Raw genomic sequence first — 19304 nt, forward strand, 5'->3', positions numbered from 1 at the left:
TGTTGGATATTGTGTTACAAGCTAGCTAGTGTTCTTTGCTTGACCACTGTATATTGTGTTACAAGCTATCTAGTGTTTTTTGCTTGACCACTATATGTTGTGTTATAAGCTAGCTATGATCCTTTCCTTGACTGTTGTATATTGTGTTACAAGCTACCTAGTGTTCTTTGCTTTACCACTGTATGCTGTGTTACAAGCTAGTTACTGTTCTTTGCTTGACCACTGTATATTGTGTTACAAGCTAGTTACTGTTCTTTGCTTGACCACTGTATATTGTGTTACAAGCTAGCTACTGTTCTTTGCTTGACCACTGTATATTGTGTTACAAGCTAGATAGTGTCCTTTGCTTGACCACTGTATATTGTGTTCTTTGCTTGACCACTGTATATTGTGTTACAAGCTAGATATTGTTTTTAGTTTGACCGTTGGATATTGTGTTACAAGCTAGCTAGTGTTCTTTGCTTGACCACTGTATATTGTGTTACAAGCTAGATATTATTCTTAGTTTGACTGTTGGATATTGTGTTACAAGCTAGCTAGTGTTCTTTGCTTGACCACTGTATATTGTGTTACAAGCTACCTAGTGTTTTTGCTTGACCACTATATGTTGTGTTATAAGCTAGCTATGATCCTTTCCTTGACTGTTGTATATTGTGTTACAAGCTACCTAGTGTTCTTTGCTTTACCACTGTATGCTGTGTTACAAACTAGTTACTGTTCTTTGCTTGACCACTGTATATTGTGTTACAAGCTAGTTACTGTTCTTTGCTTGACCACTGTATATTGTGTTACAAGCTAGCTACTGTTCTTTGCTTGACCACTGTATATTGTGTTACAAGCTAGATAGTGTCATTTGCTTGACCACTGTATATTGTGTTCTTTGCTTGACCACTGTATATTGTGTTACAAGCTAGATATTGTTTTTAGTTTGACCGTTGGATATTGTGTTACAAGCTAGCTAGTGTTCTTTGCTTGACCACTGTATATTGTGTTACAAGCTAGATATTATTCTTAGTTTGACTGTTGGATATTGTGTTACAAGCTAGCTAGTGTTCTTTGCTTGACCACTGTATATTGTGTTACAAGCTACCTAGTGTTTTTTGCTTGACCACTATATGTTGTGTTATAAGCTAGCTATGATCCTTTCCTTGACTGTTGTATATTGTGTTACAAGCTAGCTAGTGTTCTTTGTTTACTGTTGTATATTGTGTTACAAAAAATATCCGATATAATCTAAAGAACAGTTGAACTGGTTTGTTATCAATAAAGCATCCGATATAATTTATAGAACAGGGGAACTGAACTGTTACGACTAAAAGAATCTGATATAATACATGCAACAATGGAACTAAATTGTTATGACTAAAATAATATGATATAACGCATGCAACAATGGAACTAAATTGTTAGGACTAAAAGAATCTGATATAACACATGCAACAATGGAACTAAATTGTTATGACTAAAAGAATCTGATATAATACATGCAATAATGGAACTAAATTGTTATGACTAAAAGAATCTGATATAATACATGCAACAATGGAACTAAATTGTTATGACTAAAAGAATTTGATATAATACATGCAACAATGAACTAAATTGTTATGACTAAAGGAATCTGATATAATACATGCAACAATGGAACTAAATTGTTATGACTAAAGGAATCTGATATAATACATGCAACAATGGAACTAAATTGTTATGACTAAAAGAATCTGATATAATACATGCAACAATGGAACTAAATTGTTATGACTAAAAGAATCTGATATAATACATACAACAATGGAACTAAATTGTTATGACTAAAAGAATCTGATATAACACATGCAACAATGGAACTAAATTGTTATGACTAAAAGAATCTGATATAATACATACAACAATGGAACTAAATTGTTATGACTAAAATAATCTGATATAACACATGCAACAATGGAACTAAATTGTTATGACTAAAAGAATCTGATATAATACATGCAATAATGGAACTAAATTGTTAGGACTAAAAGAATCTGATATAATACATGCAACAATGGAACTAAATTGTTATGACTAAAAGAATTTGATATAATACATGCAACAATGGAACTAAATTGTTATGACTAAAGGAATCTGATATAATACATGCAACAATGGAACTAAATTGTTATGACTAAAAGAATCTGATATAATACATGCAACAATGGAACTAAATTGTTATGACTAAAAGAATCTGATATAATACATGCAACAATGGAACTAAATTGTTATGACTAAAAGAATTTGATATAATACATGCAACAATGGAACTAAATTGTTATGACTAAAGGAATCTGATATAATACATGCAACAATGGAACTAAATTGTTATGACTAAAGGAATCTGATATAATACATGCAACAATGGAACTAAATTGTTATGACTAAAAGAATCTGATATAATACATGCAACAATGGAACTAAATTGTTATGACTAAAAGAATCTGATATAATACATGCAACAATGGAACTAAATTGGTATGACTAAAAGAATCTGATATAACACATGCAACAATGGAACTAAATTGTTATGACTAAAACAATATGATTTTGTCTGTTGAACAGTGGGTGGCTGGCTAAAGCTCAAAGGAAGTGTTCAAAATTGCGAGGTAAAAAGTTCTGTTCAATTAACAGCTCGGCAGATAGTGTCCATGTAAGTATTTTTAGATTATCTGTTAATTTTTCCCTTTGTTTTACCACATGATATTGAATACTGTCAAAGATTTTAAAGGGAACACGTTCAACAAATACAAATATTTGAAATTATTTACTAATAGATTGGTATCGATTAGCACTTTAAAAAATACTTTGTAACTATAGAAGTATGCAATATTACAAAATAACTAGAATTCTATAAAATAAATCTGTACAAAACGAAACGAACTATAATGAATAGAAAGTGTTGATTTGTCATATAATATAACAATTAGCTAGAGTACCCTACTCCTGAAGGTACGTTATGTAATAACAATTAGCTAGAGTACCCTACTCCTGGAGGTACGTTATGTAATAACAATTAGCTAGAGTACCCTGCTCCTGAAGGTACGTTATGTAATAACAATTAGCTAGAGTACCCTACTCCTGGAGGTACGTTATGTAATAACAATTAGCTAGAGTACCCTACTCCTGAGGTACGTTATGTAATAACAATTAGCTAGAGTACCCTGCTCCTGAAGGTACGTTATGTAATAACAATTAGCTAGAGTACCCTACTCCTGGAGGTACGTTATGTAATAACAATTAGCTAGAGTACCCTACTCCTGGAGGTACGTTATGTAATAACAATTAGCTAGAGTACCCTACTCCTGAAGGTACGTTATGTAATAACAATTAGCTAGAGTACCCTACTCCTGGAGGTACGTTATGTAATAACAATTAGCTAGAGTACCCTGCTCCTGAAGGTACGTTATGTAATAACAATTAGCTAGAGTACCCTACTCCTGAAGGTACGTTATGTAATAACAATTAGCTAGAGTACCCTACTCCTGGAGGTACGTTATCTAATAACAATTAGCTAGAGTACCCTACTCCTGGAGGTACGTTATGTAATAACAATTAACAAGAGTACCCTACTCCTGGTGGTACGCTATATAAATTCATGATTAATGAAAGGTTATCTTAGAACAAGAAAATCCTGATTCCCTTATATGTGGTCCCGGCTCTTAATCTGAGGGTCGTGGGTTCGAATCCCCGTCACATCAAACATGCTCGCCCTTTCAGTTGTGGGGGCGTTATAATGTGACGGTCATAAATAAAAGAGTAGCCCAAAGGTCGACGTTAGGTGGTGATGACCACCTTCGACCTAACCTTCCACTGCTAAAATATGGACGGCTAGAGCAGATAGTCCTAGTATAGCTTTGCGCGAGATTCAAAACAAATGAAACTTTTACATGTAATTACAAAAAACGTAAAATGTCCATATAAAGTGCTAGACAAATAATGTGAAAACATAAGTTTGGGTCTATCTCCACATGAACCCAAAAAAACCTTCGGGTCAAATTTCTTCAAGATTCGTCAACAGAGGAGAGGAATAGTGATAAAAAACACGAACATTCAAAACCGCAAAATTCCAAACTGGAAATTTCTAAGTGTTTCCTGCCTGGGTCCAATAACTCTCCATACCAGTTCTGGTGAAAAACCATCCGCACCTTGCGAGGTAGTTACGTGGACAGACGAAAGACACTTCTATTATATTGATATAGATGTTTTCGGTCACAAACCCATTAATATTTCCTAATACCTAATTAGGTAAATTATTAAACTATATGCTAAGCTAACAATACAAAATAATATTACTACATGTAAAATAATAATAATGCCATTAAAAGTTACTTTAAATATTATAGGAAATAATATTGCTGTAGCAAACTTTAAATAATAATGTAGCGTGGATGTAATATTACTGTTTTTCGTAATGTAAAAATTCATTTTGTATTTTGCATTATATATGTATAAATATAGAAGGAAAAAGTTTTAAAGTTGATTACTTGTTTTATTTTTTAGGCTTAACATAATTTCTTAACTTTTATGGAAACACATTATTAATGAAATGTTTATATTAAAGACATAATTCTGAATAACATTAGCTCTACTTCCACAATGTTCCTGAAAGTGTTCTCATTGAAAAGGCAAATAAAATCAAAACTAAGGATAACAAATATTTTATTTGTTTATTTTGAAGTTCATACATCATGCTGTGTTGTCGCCTACAGAACGCATCATACTTCTCGTGATTCATGGTATGCGCACGTTTTATTGACGTCGCGACAGTACATATTGCAACGTTAGACGTAGTTAATGTAACCTAATTTTAGTATGTTTTTGAATGACTGAAACACCAGACACGACCGTAGAGCTGTGCGATTGGTTAAAATATGTGATCCTTCCATGCATCCTTAGGCCCTCTTTTGGGGAAATAAATAATGTACTTATATTTTCCTGTATTTATTTAAAAATTGTTGTTGTTGTTGTTTTTTGGAATTTCGCACAAAGCTACTCGAGGGCTATCTGTGCTAGCCGTCCCTAATTTAGCAGTGTAAGACTAGAGGGAAGGCAGCTAGTCATCACCACCCACCGCAAACTCTTGGGCTACTCTTTTACCAACGAATAGTGGGATTGACCGTCACATTATACACCCCCACGGCTGGGAGGGCGAGCATGTTTAGCGCGACGCGGGCGCGAACTCGCGACCCTCGGATTACGAGTCGCACGCCTTACGCGCTTCGCCATGCCAGGCCCTTATTTAAAAATAAATGACATTAAAGTATAACATATATTATCTTATAGTTAATTAGAAAAATATTTATGTATGTGTGGTAGAGTCGTTTAACTCCCGTTATTTACAAAATAACACTATGTAACACAAGTTGTGTCCCTGTATAGTATGTATAATTACACTATGTAACATAAATTTTGTTCCTGGACAGTATGTGTTATTTCTTAAGTGCTTATGTTGTAAAAGTACAGAAAATGGCCATTATTCCCTTCAAACTTTGCTTTTGTGACCTAGGTAATGAAATTTAGAAATTAACCTATTTTCTATTTAAAAACGGGCAAATTTGCACATTTTCATTTACGTAAGGTCTGAATAAAAAAACATATGAATCAAGATTTAAATGTATTTTCACTAAAGTTATAATGAACAGAAATGTTTAGAAGTGAGTAGTTTTTCGAGATTTGCGACTGTAATGTAAATCACTTTCACATATCAGCCCCCAAATGTAGTCTCCCATCATGTTTTCGTTATACGCTCCTTGGTAGCGGCGTTCAAAATCCAGTATATCTTGGTGGAAGCGCTCGTCTTGCACCTTTGAGTATGCTCCTGTGTTCTCCTTGAATTTATCAAAATTAGCGTCAAGGATATGGACTTTCAGGGACATCCTGCAGCCCATTTTATCTTAGTTCTTCACCAGAGCCTCAACCAGTTCCATATAATTTTCGGCCTTGCGATTGCCCAAAAAGCCCCAAACCACTGCGACAAAGCTGCCTCAAGCTTTTTTTTCCTTTCCTACTGAGCTTCTTGGAGAATTCTATGCACTCCAGGATCTTCATTATTCGTGATTAAACGAAGACACTAGCTTTGACCTTTGCTTCAGACAGCTCAGAGAAGAAGTCTCGAAGGTACTTGAAGGTTGCAGACTCCTTATCAAGAGCTGTGACAAATTGTTTCATAAGCGCCAATTTTATGTACAATGGTAGGAACAACACCTTCTGGAGGGACACTAGTGGCTTACACTTATCATTGTGTATCCCCACAGAAAAGTCGGTCCGTTGTGGCCAGTGATTCTTGTTGTAGTGCGCTGCGGTGTCCCTTTTGTCCCAAAAGTAAAGATAACAGGGAGACCCATCAGGAATGCCACCATTTTGAAGACTCCAATAACCTCCCAGCCATACTCATCATACTTCAAGACTTCTAGCAAGGTCTTGATGGTGTTGTATTCTTCTTTGAGGTGCATCGAACGAGCCGGGGGAAGAGACAGATACTTATTTTTGAAAATTCTTGTAAGTTCGAGAAAACTCTCTATCAACTACTCACCACTGAATCTACCTGGAATATTCTGGAAATAGGTAAATTTGAAAATTTATTACCCAGCTCACAAAAGCAAAGTTTCAAGAGAAACATAGGTATTTTCCATTTACTTTAGGCATAAACCTAAATAAATTTGAAAATTTATTACCCAGCTCACAAAAGCAAAGTTTCAAGAGAAACATGGGTATTTTCCATTTACTTTAGGCATAAGCAATTGGGAACAAGAAAAGTAAAAATTTTGCTACATAGTGTTATTTACAGTAACAATAATTAACACCAAAACTTGCGGTTCAAATTCTAAAACACGAAGAAGTGTTGGAAACCAATAAGTGTAAAACATACGAAAAAAAAACACAACAATAACTGATTTGTTTTCCACCTTCCTCTTACATAATTCATGGTGGATTCTAAATCACAGGCTAATAAAGATAGCAGTTCAAATCTATCTTTTGTCATTGCCAAGGAGGCATTTCGTTCATCATCAGAGGGCGTCAGTTGAAATTTGCAATGGATGACAAATGATTCATCATTGTCTTCCTCTATTTCTGGATCATTTAATTCTAGTCAAGATAAGAAAACTGGCAAGTCAGCAGAGGTTGCGCCCTCTCTTCGAACACGAAAATTATCCAAATTATAGCGAAAAAAATAATAACAACCTTCAATTGGAATACGAAAAACTTTTGATTGATTGTTTGACATGAAGCATAAAGCACTGAAGCAAAAAATACATGTTGAAATATTTTCCGCTTTTATATTTATGCTGCTACAGACTGACGCTATCAAGGTCAGTAAAGGTTTATGAAGATTAATTAGCAAGAAGGAACTGAAAATATTCCCCAACAGCTTGGAGACACTACAAAATGGGCTAAAACTGCGGGTAACTGATGAATGTCACACACAAAACTGACAAAAAAAGAACCGAATTGGCCCTTTGAAGAACTTTTGGTAACAATAATGTGTGTATGGATACAAGAAAAGAGGCTGCTGATTAACCGACTCTGTCTGCAACCAATGAATAAGAAGTTTGGATTTTGTTTCTGGTATTGCACACGATCGCAGAAAAAAGAATGACCAGAACTACTTGCAGTTACCGTATTTTATGCGTTGTAAAACGCTACATCATGGAAGATGCCCCCTAATTTGGAAAGACAATTCTAAACACAGTTGCCGTATTTTATGCGTTGTAAAACGCTACATCATGGAAGATGCCCCCTAATTTTAGAAAGACAATTCTTAACACAGTTACCGTATTTTATGCGTTGTAAAACGCTACATCATGGAAGATGCCCCCTAATTTTGGAAAGACAATTCTAAACACAGTTACCGTATTTTATGCGTTGTAAAACGCTACATCATGGAAGATGCCCCCTAATTTTGGAAAGACAATTCTACACAAAAATTATTTTGACTCAGCAACCAACACCTTGATGCAACCTTGACTTTTTCAACCTACTGAGTAAATACAGTCAAATACGTCATATTGTTTACATTATATCGACAATATTAGTTAAATTGAATATTTTATGCTATTGAAGATGCTTATAAATTGTAAGTAATGAAATTACGATCAATATGAGAGGCCATTTTGAGTAAATCATAACCTAATCTCTTGCCTTAACTCATCACTTTTGTCTTGGAAGGCGCACGAGGACTTGTCAAGGTATTTTTAAAGAAAGAAGTGCGTCTTAAAAGGCGTAAAATACGGTAGTTGTTTACACTATTGGAAAGGTCGTAAGAATACCAGCAAACAATTGACTAAAAACGTATGTGACGAGTGGAAAATCAGCTCTCCCGTACTCAGAAGAGAGTCCTCCAGACTCCACGTCAGTTTTCTGAGTTTAAGCAAGTATGAACACTGTCATGATGAGTCCTCTAAACGTTCCTCACCAAAACCTTCTTCATCTAAACGTTCCTCACCAAAACCTTCTTCATTAAACGTTCCTCACCAAAACCTTCTTCATCTAAACGTTCCTCACCAAAACTTTCTTCATCAAAACGTTCCTCACCAAAACTTTCTTCATCTAAACGTTCCTCACCAAAACCTTCTTCATCTAAACGTTCCTCACCAAAACCTTCTTCATCTAAACGTTCCTCACCAAAACCTTCTTCATCTAAACGTTCCTCACGAAAACTTTCTTCATCTAAACGTTCCTCACCAAAACTTTCTTCAAGTAACATGTTGCTATTATTCCTGATGCTGATCAACACTGCAAAATGCAGCTGAGGTAACTTGCTTCAAAAAGTGTTTTGTTGGTTAACTAGAAGTGATTTGTAAGTATAAAGAAGGTATGCAATATTGAATGTAAGTCTTTGATATTTGAAAACTTATTAAAATTGTTTATTTTTGGAATCTTGGCCTCAAAATCGAATTCTTTGTTTTAACTGTAAAACCTCAAGTTAGTGCTTGTGTGCTCCACTCGCCCATTGCATTCATTCCTCAATTAAATAAATAACAGAATAACTGGCAGTGTTAATCAAAGCTCCAGTGGCTAAGCCGAACCTATAAGCCTGCCTCTATTAAAACACATTAGACTATTTGTGCTATGCCCAATGCAGGTATCGAAACCCGGTTTTAGTGGTGTGAGTCTGCACACATACCGCTGTGCCATTAAAGAGCATATGAAAAGCGGCATTGAAGAAACAAGTGGGAGAAGTAGAAGTGGGCAGTGATTATAGCATCAGGGATCAGATATGCTGCTGTGGTCTCTTTGGTACAAAAATAAAAGTACGGACAGTTTGATGAAGGTGCCCAGGCTGCTCAAGAGCCACAGAATCCCTGGGGCGTCAAGATTCTTGAAACAAAACATGAGACTGGTGTACGAGGGAAATTGCCTCAAATGGTTAAGGAGATTTGTATGGATGGTAACAAACAGTTGGAATATTTTCAGAAATAGAAGATGAAAATGTACAAGCCAAATATTCCATATCCTCAAATGTGAAGAAATTTAAATCAGTGTCCCAAAGTGCGCTATCACTGAATAATTCGTATTTTCAAATATGAAGAGATTTGAATTAATGTCTAAAAGTGCGCTTTTAATGTGAGGTTAAAAAGAAGACCAGTCCACTTTACAAAAAAAACAACTGAGAATGTTCTAGATGATGGTAGTCATGCGTAGGAGATTTAGGCAGAAAGCCAGACATGGATAGATAGGTGGATGGACACTACCAAAAGGGTGTAAGAATGTTAATTATAAGCAGAGATATAAAATTAAGAGAAGCAATGTCAGTGTCTGGTGTGGTTTAAGACATGTATAAGATATAATTAGCAAAATGGAACAAACAATTCTCTCCAGGATAAAGCTCGACTAAATCGGAAGACAAGCGGTTGTGGATGTTGACATCAACCATAATGACGTAGCTCAATAAAAGTGAAGAAGGCAAGAGATGATTACTTTTTCTCTCGGAAGCTTATGGTAACAACCGTCATTTTACATGATGAAATAAGTAATGTAATGATGAGGTATTCTGTGAAACTTTGATCATGTTAACTGTAGATCCAAACTTATAGTGTGCAACCAATCACCACTCCTCCCATTATTTGTAGTTTGTCACTACTTAGAGGTCCGGCATGGCCAAGTGGGTTAAGGCGTTCCACTCGTATTCCTAGTGTCGCGGGTTTGAATCCCCGTCGCACCAAACATGCTCGCCCTATCAGCCGTGGAGGCGTGATAATGCAACGGTCAATCCCACGATTCGTTGGTAAAAGAGTAGCCCAAGAGTTTGCTGTGGGTGGTGATTACCAGCTGCCTTCCCTCTAGCCTTACGCTACTAAATTAGGGACGGTCAGCGCAGATAGTCCTCGTGTAGCTTTCCGCGAAATTAAAAAAACAACCAATAAACAGTCACTACTTAGTACATCGTAGCAACACAGCGGTGAAACAAAGTAGGCTTAAAGAACGTCTATCTAAATATTAGACGATTAATGGGTTCGTCAAGCAAGCAATAATGGTCACAACACAGACTGATTGGTTTTAAAAGAATGTACACCAACCTAAGCCAGAATCGGTACTCTGCATATTTTTAGCAAAAAAAATCTTACTGCGTAAACACTCGCGTGATCGATATTTCTTTCTTTTCGGTTTTGTAGAACATGTACTTTTTTCTTCCTATTTCAGATGTATCCTATCTGCGATTTTGTTCCTAGTTGTGACAGGAAGTGCACTAGATGTTTACCGAAACGTCCTCAGAAAGAAGAATCAGGCTGCTCCAGAGGAGAAACAAGGTAATTGTAACTGTTACTCTCGCTCCAGTTGTTGTTACTTAAAACACTTCTAATTTCTAATACTCGTTTTCAAGTACTAACGTATATAATGATATATTTCTCTATAATCCTAACACACCATTAATGATGTATCGAATCGCAAAACAACAGCAACAAAAACGAGTGAATAAAAATAAATCACCTTAATCCATCACAGATGTAATTCCTTGACGAAACAGATGTAAGTTTGTGAACTTATTGACAGATTTGTGTTTTGTATACTTCACCATACCCGTTTTTATGAGAACTCTTAACATCCCAGGAATATTCGTTTCGTCATCCGACGTGTACCCTCCATTGGGATAGCAGTAAGTCTACGAACTTACACGCTAAAATCAGAGGTTCGATTCCTCTCGGTGGACTCAGCAGATAGCCCGATGTGACTTTGCTATAAGAAACCACAAACACATGAACTTAAAACCCTAAAATTATAGGATTCGATTCCCTTCGATAGACATAGCAAATACCATGGTGTGGGTTTGCTATAAAAAAAAAGCCTTGCATGGCCAGGTGGGTTAAGGCGTTCGGTTCGTAATTCAAGGGTCGCGGATTCGAATCCTCGTCGCACCAAACATGCTCGCCCTTTCAGCCGTGGGGGCGTTATAATGTGCAGTCAATCCCACTATTCGTTGGTAAAAGAGTAGCCCTAGAGTTGACGGAGGGTGGTGATGACTAGCTGCCTTCCCTCTAATCTTACAGTGCAAAATTAGGGACGGCTAGCGCAGATAGCCCTCGTGTAACGTTGCGCGAAATTGAAAACAAACTAAACCAAACCTTTTACCAACGAATAGTGGGATTGACCGTAACTTTATAACGCCCCCACGTCTGAAAGGGCTAACATATTTGGTGTGACGGAGATTCAAACCTGCGACCCTCAGATCACGAGTCGAGCGCCTAAACTTCTTGATCATGTCGAGCCGTTGTGTGAAGACTGTTTTTTAACTTTTTGTTTTATGACGCGGAAAGCTGTTTCCCTTATATGTAATTGTAAAAATACACTCACAAAAACCGTAATACACAAAATGTGGAACCGCAAAGTTGCATGTATCTTCGCATGGATCCAACGAACGTTCATGCTACATTTGGTAAAGGATCATCAACAGGGGGCGTAGAAGTGGTAAAAACATAAAAGTGAAAATTCCTGTAGTTTTTGTAATTTCATTTTTAAAGATCGTATATTTATTTCGTGTTCTTATCTGTCTATCAGGCAAGATGGAAGAATTCTTCGGTTGTTTTTCGCTACGCTCCAACTTTTTAAAATTATTTTCCACCAAATCATCAGAACAGACAATCAAATCTATTCATGGAATTCGCTTTCTTACCATTATTTGGATCATCATGGCTCATACAGTTAACGAGTACCATTACGGAATGATGAGTAAGTATGAATCATTAACATGTTAAACCTCTGTTTTTATTAACAGTAGTTTATAGTTTCAAGAAAGCTTTAACTATAAAATTTGCCCCGCCCTTCTCACTGGTGAAAGAGCTGTAAGTTTACAGACTTATAGAAGTAAAATCTGGGGCGTCATTCCCAGCGGTGGACACAATGAAACGTACACAGCAGTGAACCCATTGTTGTTTTACTCTTAAACAATGAAACGGACACAGCAGTGAACCCATTGTTGTTTTCCTTTAAAACAATGAAACGGACACAGCAGTGAACCCATTGTTGTTTTACTCTAAAACAATGAAACGTACACAGCAGTGAACCCATTGTGGTTTTCCTCTAAAACAATGAAACGGACACAGCAGTGAACCCATTGTTGTTTTACTCTAAAACAATGAAACGTACACAGCAGTGAACCCATTGTTGTTTTCCTTTAAAACAATGAAACGGACACAGCAGTGAACCCATTGTTGTTTTACTCTAAAACAATGAAACGGACACAGCAGTGAACCCATTGTGGTTTTGCTCTAAAACAATCAAATGGACACAATAGTTAGTGCAAGTGGCATTGCTCTGAAACAATCAAACGGGCACTGGGCAATTAGCCCAGTGTAGCTTTGCTCTAAAACAATCAAAGGGGCGCAACAGTTAACGCAGTGTGGCTTTTCTCTAAAACAATCAAACTGGACGATTTAACCTTTGGTTAACGCCAACATTCTATATCTTGAAGGTTACTACTCTGTGGTAGTTTTTAGTGATCTGGATAGTAAAAAGTGCGTGCGCTGTGTTCGGTCTTCACACAGATATTTATTTTCTTTGCTAGAAACGGAATACTGAATACCATTTAGTAACACTTGGAACCGATTCTTCTCGAAGACAAGCATTCTGAGCGCAACCTGTGATTGAGAAGCAGTATTATAGATTTTATGGACTAATTCCTTTATAGGAGTTTGCTTTTGTTATGTCCTTTGAAACAATCGACGGTAATTTTCCTTAAAATAATGAAGAATAAACATAAAATGCGCAGTCAGCCCAATTATTTGGATTAAAGAGTGTATACAAAATGATTGTCTTGTGGGCAGTTTAAAACCGTATTTTGTCTTCCCATGTGCTATTTCAATAATAAAAATTGTATTGCGTTTGTTTTTAAGCAAAGAAGACTTACTGTAATGCATTATTGGAAAAAATGTTGGGGTTTCGGTTCAATGGATGTATCCAGAACAATAGAGTGCTCAAATTCGCTAAGAAGTTGCCGATATTTTTTTTTCTCTGGATGCCACCCATCCATGTAATTTTACTGGGTGCAAGAACAGACCGCTACCAAAGTGAGAGGTTTTTGACAGTTGTCATTTATATAACGGAACTAATCCCAACTTTATTAGTTCACAAAACCAACCTCCTCTCATCTCTTCGGTCAGTAGGTGAACAAAGATAAGAAAGGTGAACATAGGTGTGAAACCGTAAATCAGAGATTTTGCGGTCTTTTGCGGGGTATGATAACAAGCCATTTACTCAGTACTTTAAAGATTTAAATAATATTTTACTTTCTTGACACGATTGTTCATAATTGTTCAGCAAACTTATTGACACTTTAATTGTATAACTTCAGTGGACAAAAGAAAGAGTCCGTAAATGACGTAGAGACCTAATTTATTTGTTGCATTGCTACTCCATGTGCAATAGACTTGTTTATTTTATTTGCTATCGTAAGCACCACTGATGAGCTGTGAATTCGGAAAAACTTTGTCTACTGCGGAGGACGTAGCGATACAAAGGTGAGATTAGACCTCTACTTTAATAATCTTGCTTATTCTAAATAGTTGACTCACACAAATATACTAAAAATATAAATATATATATCTAAAATGTAAATATATTACGTATATGCAACATGTGAAATAATAAATAATAATTTAAAAAGGCTAACTACTCGAAATAGAATAAAGATAAAATTATCCTGATCGAATTTGATCAACCTGTAAAGAACATTCAAACCTAATTTTTCGTTACGTTGGTTGAAAGGTTTGTGAGTTTCAAGTTGATTTGTTTACACATTTGTTTTGTTTTAAGAAATTTTGACATATGATGTCTAACACTCTCAAACATGGTGTTGTTATATCGTTAATAGGTGGCGTTTTTAACTTGAAAACCCAGGTTGGGTACTTTGATAATCAGTTCCTGGTTCAAGCAAGCATTAGTGTTGACACTTTCTTTTGTATCTCGTAAGTATCTCTTTTTAGCTTCCGTACGGTTTTGAGTTTTGCGCAAAGCTACACGAGGGCTATCTGTGCTAGCCGTCCCTAATTTGACAGTATAAGACTAGAGGGAAGGCAACTAGTCTTCACCACCCACCCCCAACTCTTGGGCTACTCTTTTACCAACGAGTTGACCGTCACATTATAACACTCCCACGACTGTAAGAGCGAGCATGTTTGGTGCGACCGGGATTCAAACCCGCGACTCTCGGATTACGAGTCGAATGCCTTAACACGCTTGGCCATGCCGAGCCCCCCAAAGGAAGAAAAAAATGTTTTGATTTCCTTTCAGATTGATAAATATAACAGAGAGTGAGTTTCATAGGATCATCTCAGACTTACCACTTCTCCAATGAACTAAAAGCACGACTTAATTGTATAGAAACTATATATACACCCTCGAAACAATCCACCGAAACACACGTGACTTGATTCACGGTATTTGAAATTAAATAAAAAAATCCATAATTGAACTTTATCATAATGAAAAACTAAGTGAACAATAAATTCTTATGACACGTGGCAAAAAAAGAAAACAATCCGTTAGTAGGAGGTTCATATGATCGAATTTCATGTTTGTTGTAACTGTCCTCGAAGTGAAAGTCAGACTTATATATAATTACCATAACTTAAGTACAAAAAAAAAGATCAAAACACAATATTCGATACTTTCTTCACCCGGTATCTAATACCGCAGAGCTGCAATTATTATGTTCCACAGAAGATTGCATATAAACATATACGAAATATGCACTTTTTAGACAACCCATCAGAAAGAAAAAATCTATCTTTAGAAGGCTTATAAAAAAGACAAAAAGCCCTCTAGTAAGAGTCGGACATTGACAGTTGAGATAAAGGAACCCTCTAATTCTCAGGAAGAGCAGAAAGTTAAACCTCTAAACGAGAAATAATGGTTCTTGTTTTAATAAAAACTTTATCCTCTTTGCTCAAAGCAATAATGGTCTTCTTCCGAAAAAACATGAAATCGTTTGTTTGTTTTGAATTTCGCTCAAGGCTACTCGAGGGCTATCTGCGCTAGCCGTCCCTAATTTAGCAGTGTAAGACTAGAGGGAAGGCAGCTAGTCATCACCACCCACCGCCAACTCTTTGGCTACTCTTTTACCACCGAATAGTGGGATCGACCGTCACATTATAACGCCTCTAAAGCTGAAAGGCGAGCGTATTTAAGGTGACGGGGATTCGAACCCGCGACCCTCAGATTACGAGTCGAGTCCCTTAACCACGTGGTCAGCTATGATGGACTACCACCGGTACGTATATTTAAGTTTAATGCCCTCCCCCAGTGGTACAGTGGTATATCTGCCGACATATATCGCTATAAACTGGATTTCGATACCCGTGGTGAGCACAGCATAGATAGCCGTTTGCGTAGCTTTCTGCTTAATAGCAAACAAACAAAACAATGAATTTTATATAATTATTTTGTGAGTGAGCATTTGGTGAGTAAAAAAAACACAATCTAGTTTTACGTCTACTCTACGTGTGTATTTGTTTGTTGTTTAACCCAATGGACTATCTGTGTTACGTCCGACGCGGGTATCGAAACCCACTTTTCACGTTAAAACCCTGAGACTTATCATTAAGCTGCCAAGGCCGTAAGTAATTAAATAAACTACGTTTGATGATTAATGAAAAACGTTAAAATTTCTAATAATTATATTTACCCAGTTAATAAGATAAACATGTAGTTTCATTAACTTGAATATTGCGCTGGAAGACATTAAAAAATTATATATCGGTATTTCAAACTTTATGCACCAAAACGTCTGTGTCTTAATAGGTCAACGATATAATTTTATGGGCTTAAAATGCTAAAATTCGTGGTTATATTCCCCGCAGTGAACTGAACGCAGATCGGTCTTTGTATGGTTTGTTGGCTTTTTTCTCTAAACCAAAATGTTTAAAAGTGGATCTAATAATGGGAAGTGTTAGCGCCCATCTAGCGATTAACAAGGGGAAGTGTTAGCACCAGTCTAGCGACTAACAATAGGAAGTATTAGCGCCCATCTAGCGACTAACAATGGGAAGTATTAGCGCCCATCTAGCGACTAACAAGGGGAAGTATTAGCGCCCATCTAGCGACTAACAATAGGAAGTATTAGCGCCCATCTAGCGACTAACAATGGGAAGTGTTAGCGCCCATCTAGCGACTAACAATAGGAAATATTAGCGCCCATCTAGCGACTAACAATGGGAAGTGTTAGCGCCCATCTAGCGACTAACAATGGAAAGTATTAGCATCCATCTAGCGACTAACAATGGGAAGTGTTAGCACCAGTATAGCAACTAACAATGGGAAGTGTTAGCACCAGTCTAGCGACTAACAATGGGAAGTGTTAGCACCAGTCTAGCGACTAACAATGGGAAGTATTAGCGCCCATCTAGCGACTAACAATGGGGAGTCTTAGCACCAGTCTAGCATTTTCGCTAATGTGTAATCGATATTCGTACTTTTTGTTTTTTACTATCATGAACAAAACACTAAAAAGAGAAGGTATTTTCGAAGTTTGCGCTATTACACGAACCCGTCACATTTTGAGTGAGATCACTTTGTTTCAGTGCCCTAGCGGTTAAAATAAAAATAAAAGACACTGAGGCTTATTTATTGTTTGTTTTTGAATTTCGCGCAAAGTTACACGAGGGCTATCTGCGCAACCGTCCCTAATTTAGCAGTGTAAGGTTAGATCGAAGGCAACTAGTCGTCACCACCCATCGTCGACCTTTGGACTACTCTTTTACCAACGAATAGTAGGATTGACCGTAACATTATAACGCCCACACGGCTGAAAGGTCGAGCATGTTTGGTGTGACGGGAATTCGAACCCGCAACCCCCAGATTACGAGTCGAGTGCCTAAACCACCTGGCCATGCCAGGCCAAGTTTATATAAAAAGTGAGTAAACACTATATACCCCAAACCAAAAGTGATTAAACGAGAGAAACTCACCTTCGACTTCACCGCAGCTTATCTGATACATTGGTATAGAACTAAATCAAAAGTGTTAGAGCTGAATGGTTATTTCATTATAATGCTTCGCTTAAAATAATTTATTTTCATTTTGACTTATGTTAAATATTTTAAAATGTTTAAACTTTGCGATTGTTGAGTGCTGAAAATGTTAACAGATCCATCCACCTTTGTTGTACTTGATACGCTAAAAAAAAAGTCAATTCCGTTCGCATTATTGGGATTATGGCCGAATATGTCACGAACAGCGCAGCAATCCAGATGATTAATCACTTAATTCGATTCATTGCAAAATTTCGTTTTGTGGCGCTGTCGACTTCTTATAGTTATACCGTGTGTTTAATCAGTTATATCATTTACTCTGTAATTATAATTTTAACCAATTTAGAAAATTTGCTAATCAAATGTTATTGATCATTTTGTGTTTCATAGATTTAGGAATATTCAAAGGAATAGTAACATCTTATAAATCCAAACAATAACTGCTTTTCTTGTTTCACCTTTCGCTTGCAATTTCTGCAGGTTTCACACATGAAGTGTTGGTGAGGTGAAATGTAAGGTTTTGTTTGTTTGTTTTTAATTTCGCGCATATCTACATGAAAGCGATTTGCATTAACAGTCCTTAATTTCGCAGTGTAAGACTAGAAGGAAGAAAACTAGTCATCACCACCTACCGCCAATTCATGAGCTACTATTCTACTAACGAATAGTGGAATTGATTGTGACATTATAACGTCCCCACGAGAAACGTAAAGTAATACGATATATCAGCTAGGCTCGGCATGGCCATCTGGTTAGGGAGCTTTTGACTAACCAGCAGATAACCGCAAGTTCAAGTCTCTAACCACCAAATATGCTCACCCTTCCAGCCGTGAGGACGTTATAATGTTACAGTCAATTTCACTGTTTGTTGGTAAAAGAGAAGCTCAACCGTTGGCAATAGGTTGTGATGACTAGCTGCCCCTTTTATGGTCTTTCACTGGTAAATTAGGGACGGCTAGTGTATATAGCGCTCGTGCAGCTTTGAAGAGATTCAAAACAAAGCAGTCAGATATGCATAAGCTAAAAGGAATATTTTCTGGAACATTCGAGATTGATTCTTTTTTTTTGTTTTTTCAAGATAAGTTTAAAAAAGTAAAATATTGTCTTTAAAAGCCTGGCTACTTTTTTGATAAACAAATCTATCAAGTGTCAGGGAGTCACTCTTAAGGTGATGTAATGTGTTGACCCGTTAGATAATACCAAGCGAGTATAACGTTTGGCTTAGATAAAGTATGGGAGATAGTCGTGTTAGCAGAAACGTGAATTCTTTAGTAGAGTGAGAAATGGTGGTGGTGGGGGGACTGAGCCCCTCCAGTAAAATAACAAAGCTACGAAAACAACCAACATATCGTCTCCGACTTATCAGATGCTTACTGCATGTAAATTGATACATTAATGTGGAAAAGTCGCGTTTCTGCTTTTTACTTTGACACATGATCAAATACTGTTATAAGTTCAAGGTTAACATTACTACCAAATGCAACTGTAGGCATCCATTATGTGCCGTCATTTTAGCGTCTACTGACTGACTGACAAACAGACAACATACTACTTATAATTGTGCGAGTAGTTAAAGCGGGCGACCCCCCTCCTTCCAGGGAAATAAACATCTCACAAGTTGGAAAATAAATTCAATTTCACTTCCGTTTATCGATTTTATTTTTAATAAATTTCGAAAAACGTTTTTCGTGATAGGAATCTTTCAATTTTTTTTTTTTTTTTGCTTTCTAGGTATACGCTTAGAGGCAATAAAATAATTAGAGAAGTGAATACAGATAATATCTTTTTTTCGAACATGTTACGCCTAGTTTG

At 36.6% G+C, this 19304-nt stretch overlaps 1 protein-coding gene across 1 annotated transcript in view; it reads left to right on the forward strand.

Annotated features, from left to right (window-relative positions):
* The window catches only part of LOC143247755 (nose resistant to fluoxetine protein 6-like), a 41144-nt gene that overhangs the window by 13363 nt on the left and 8477 nt on the right, over nt 1–19304 (forward strand). Inside the window, exons 4-7 of the mRNA XM_076496189.1 lie at nt 2593–2680; nt 10672–10778; nt 12025–12195; nt 14336–14429. Coding sequence (XP_076352304.1) covers nt 2593–2680; nt 10672–10778; nt 12025–12195; nt 14336–14429 — 460 coding nt within the window. The remainder of the gene's footprint in view (nt 1–2592; nt 2681–10671; nt 10779–12024; nt 12196–14335; nt 14430–19304) is intronic.

This window comes from Tachypleus tridentatus, chromosome 3, assembly GCF_004210375.1.
Source record: "Tachypleus tridentatus isolate NWPU-2018 chromosome 3, ASM421037v1, whole genome shotgun sequence".
Taxonomy (NCBI): Eukaryota; Metazoa; Arthropoda; class Merostomata; order Xiphosura; family Limulidae; genus Tachypleus; species Tachypleus tridentatus.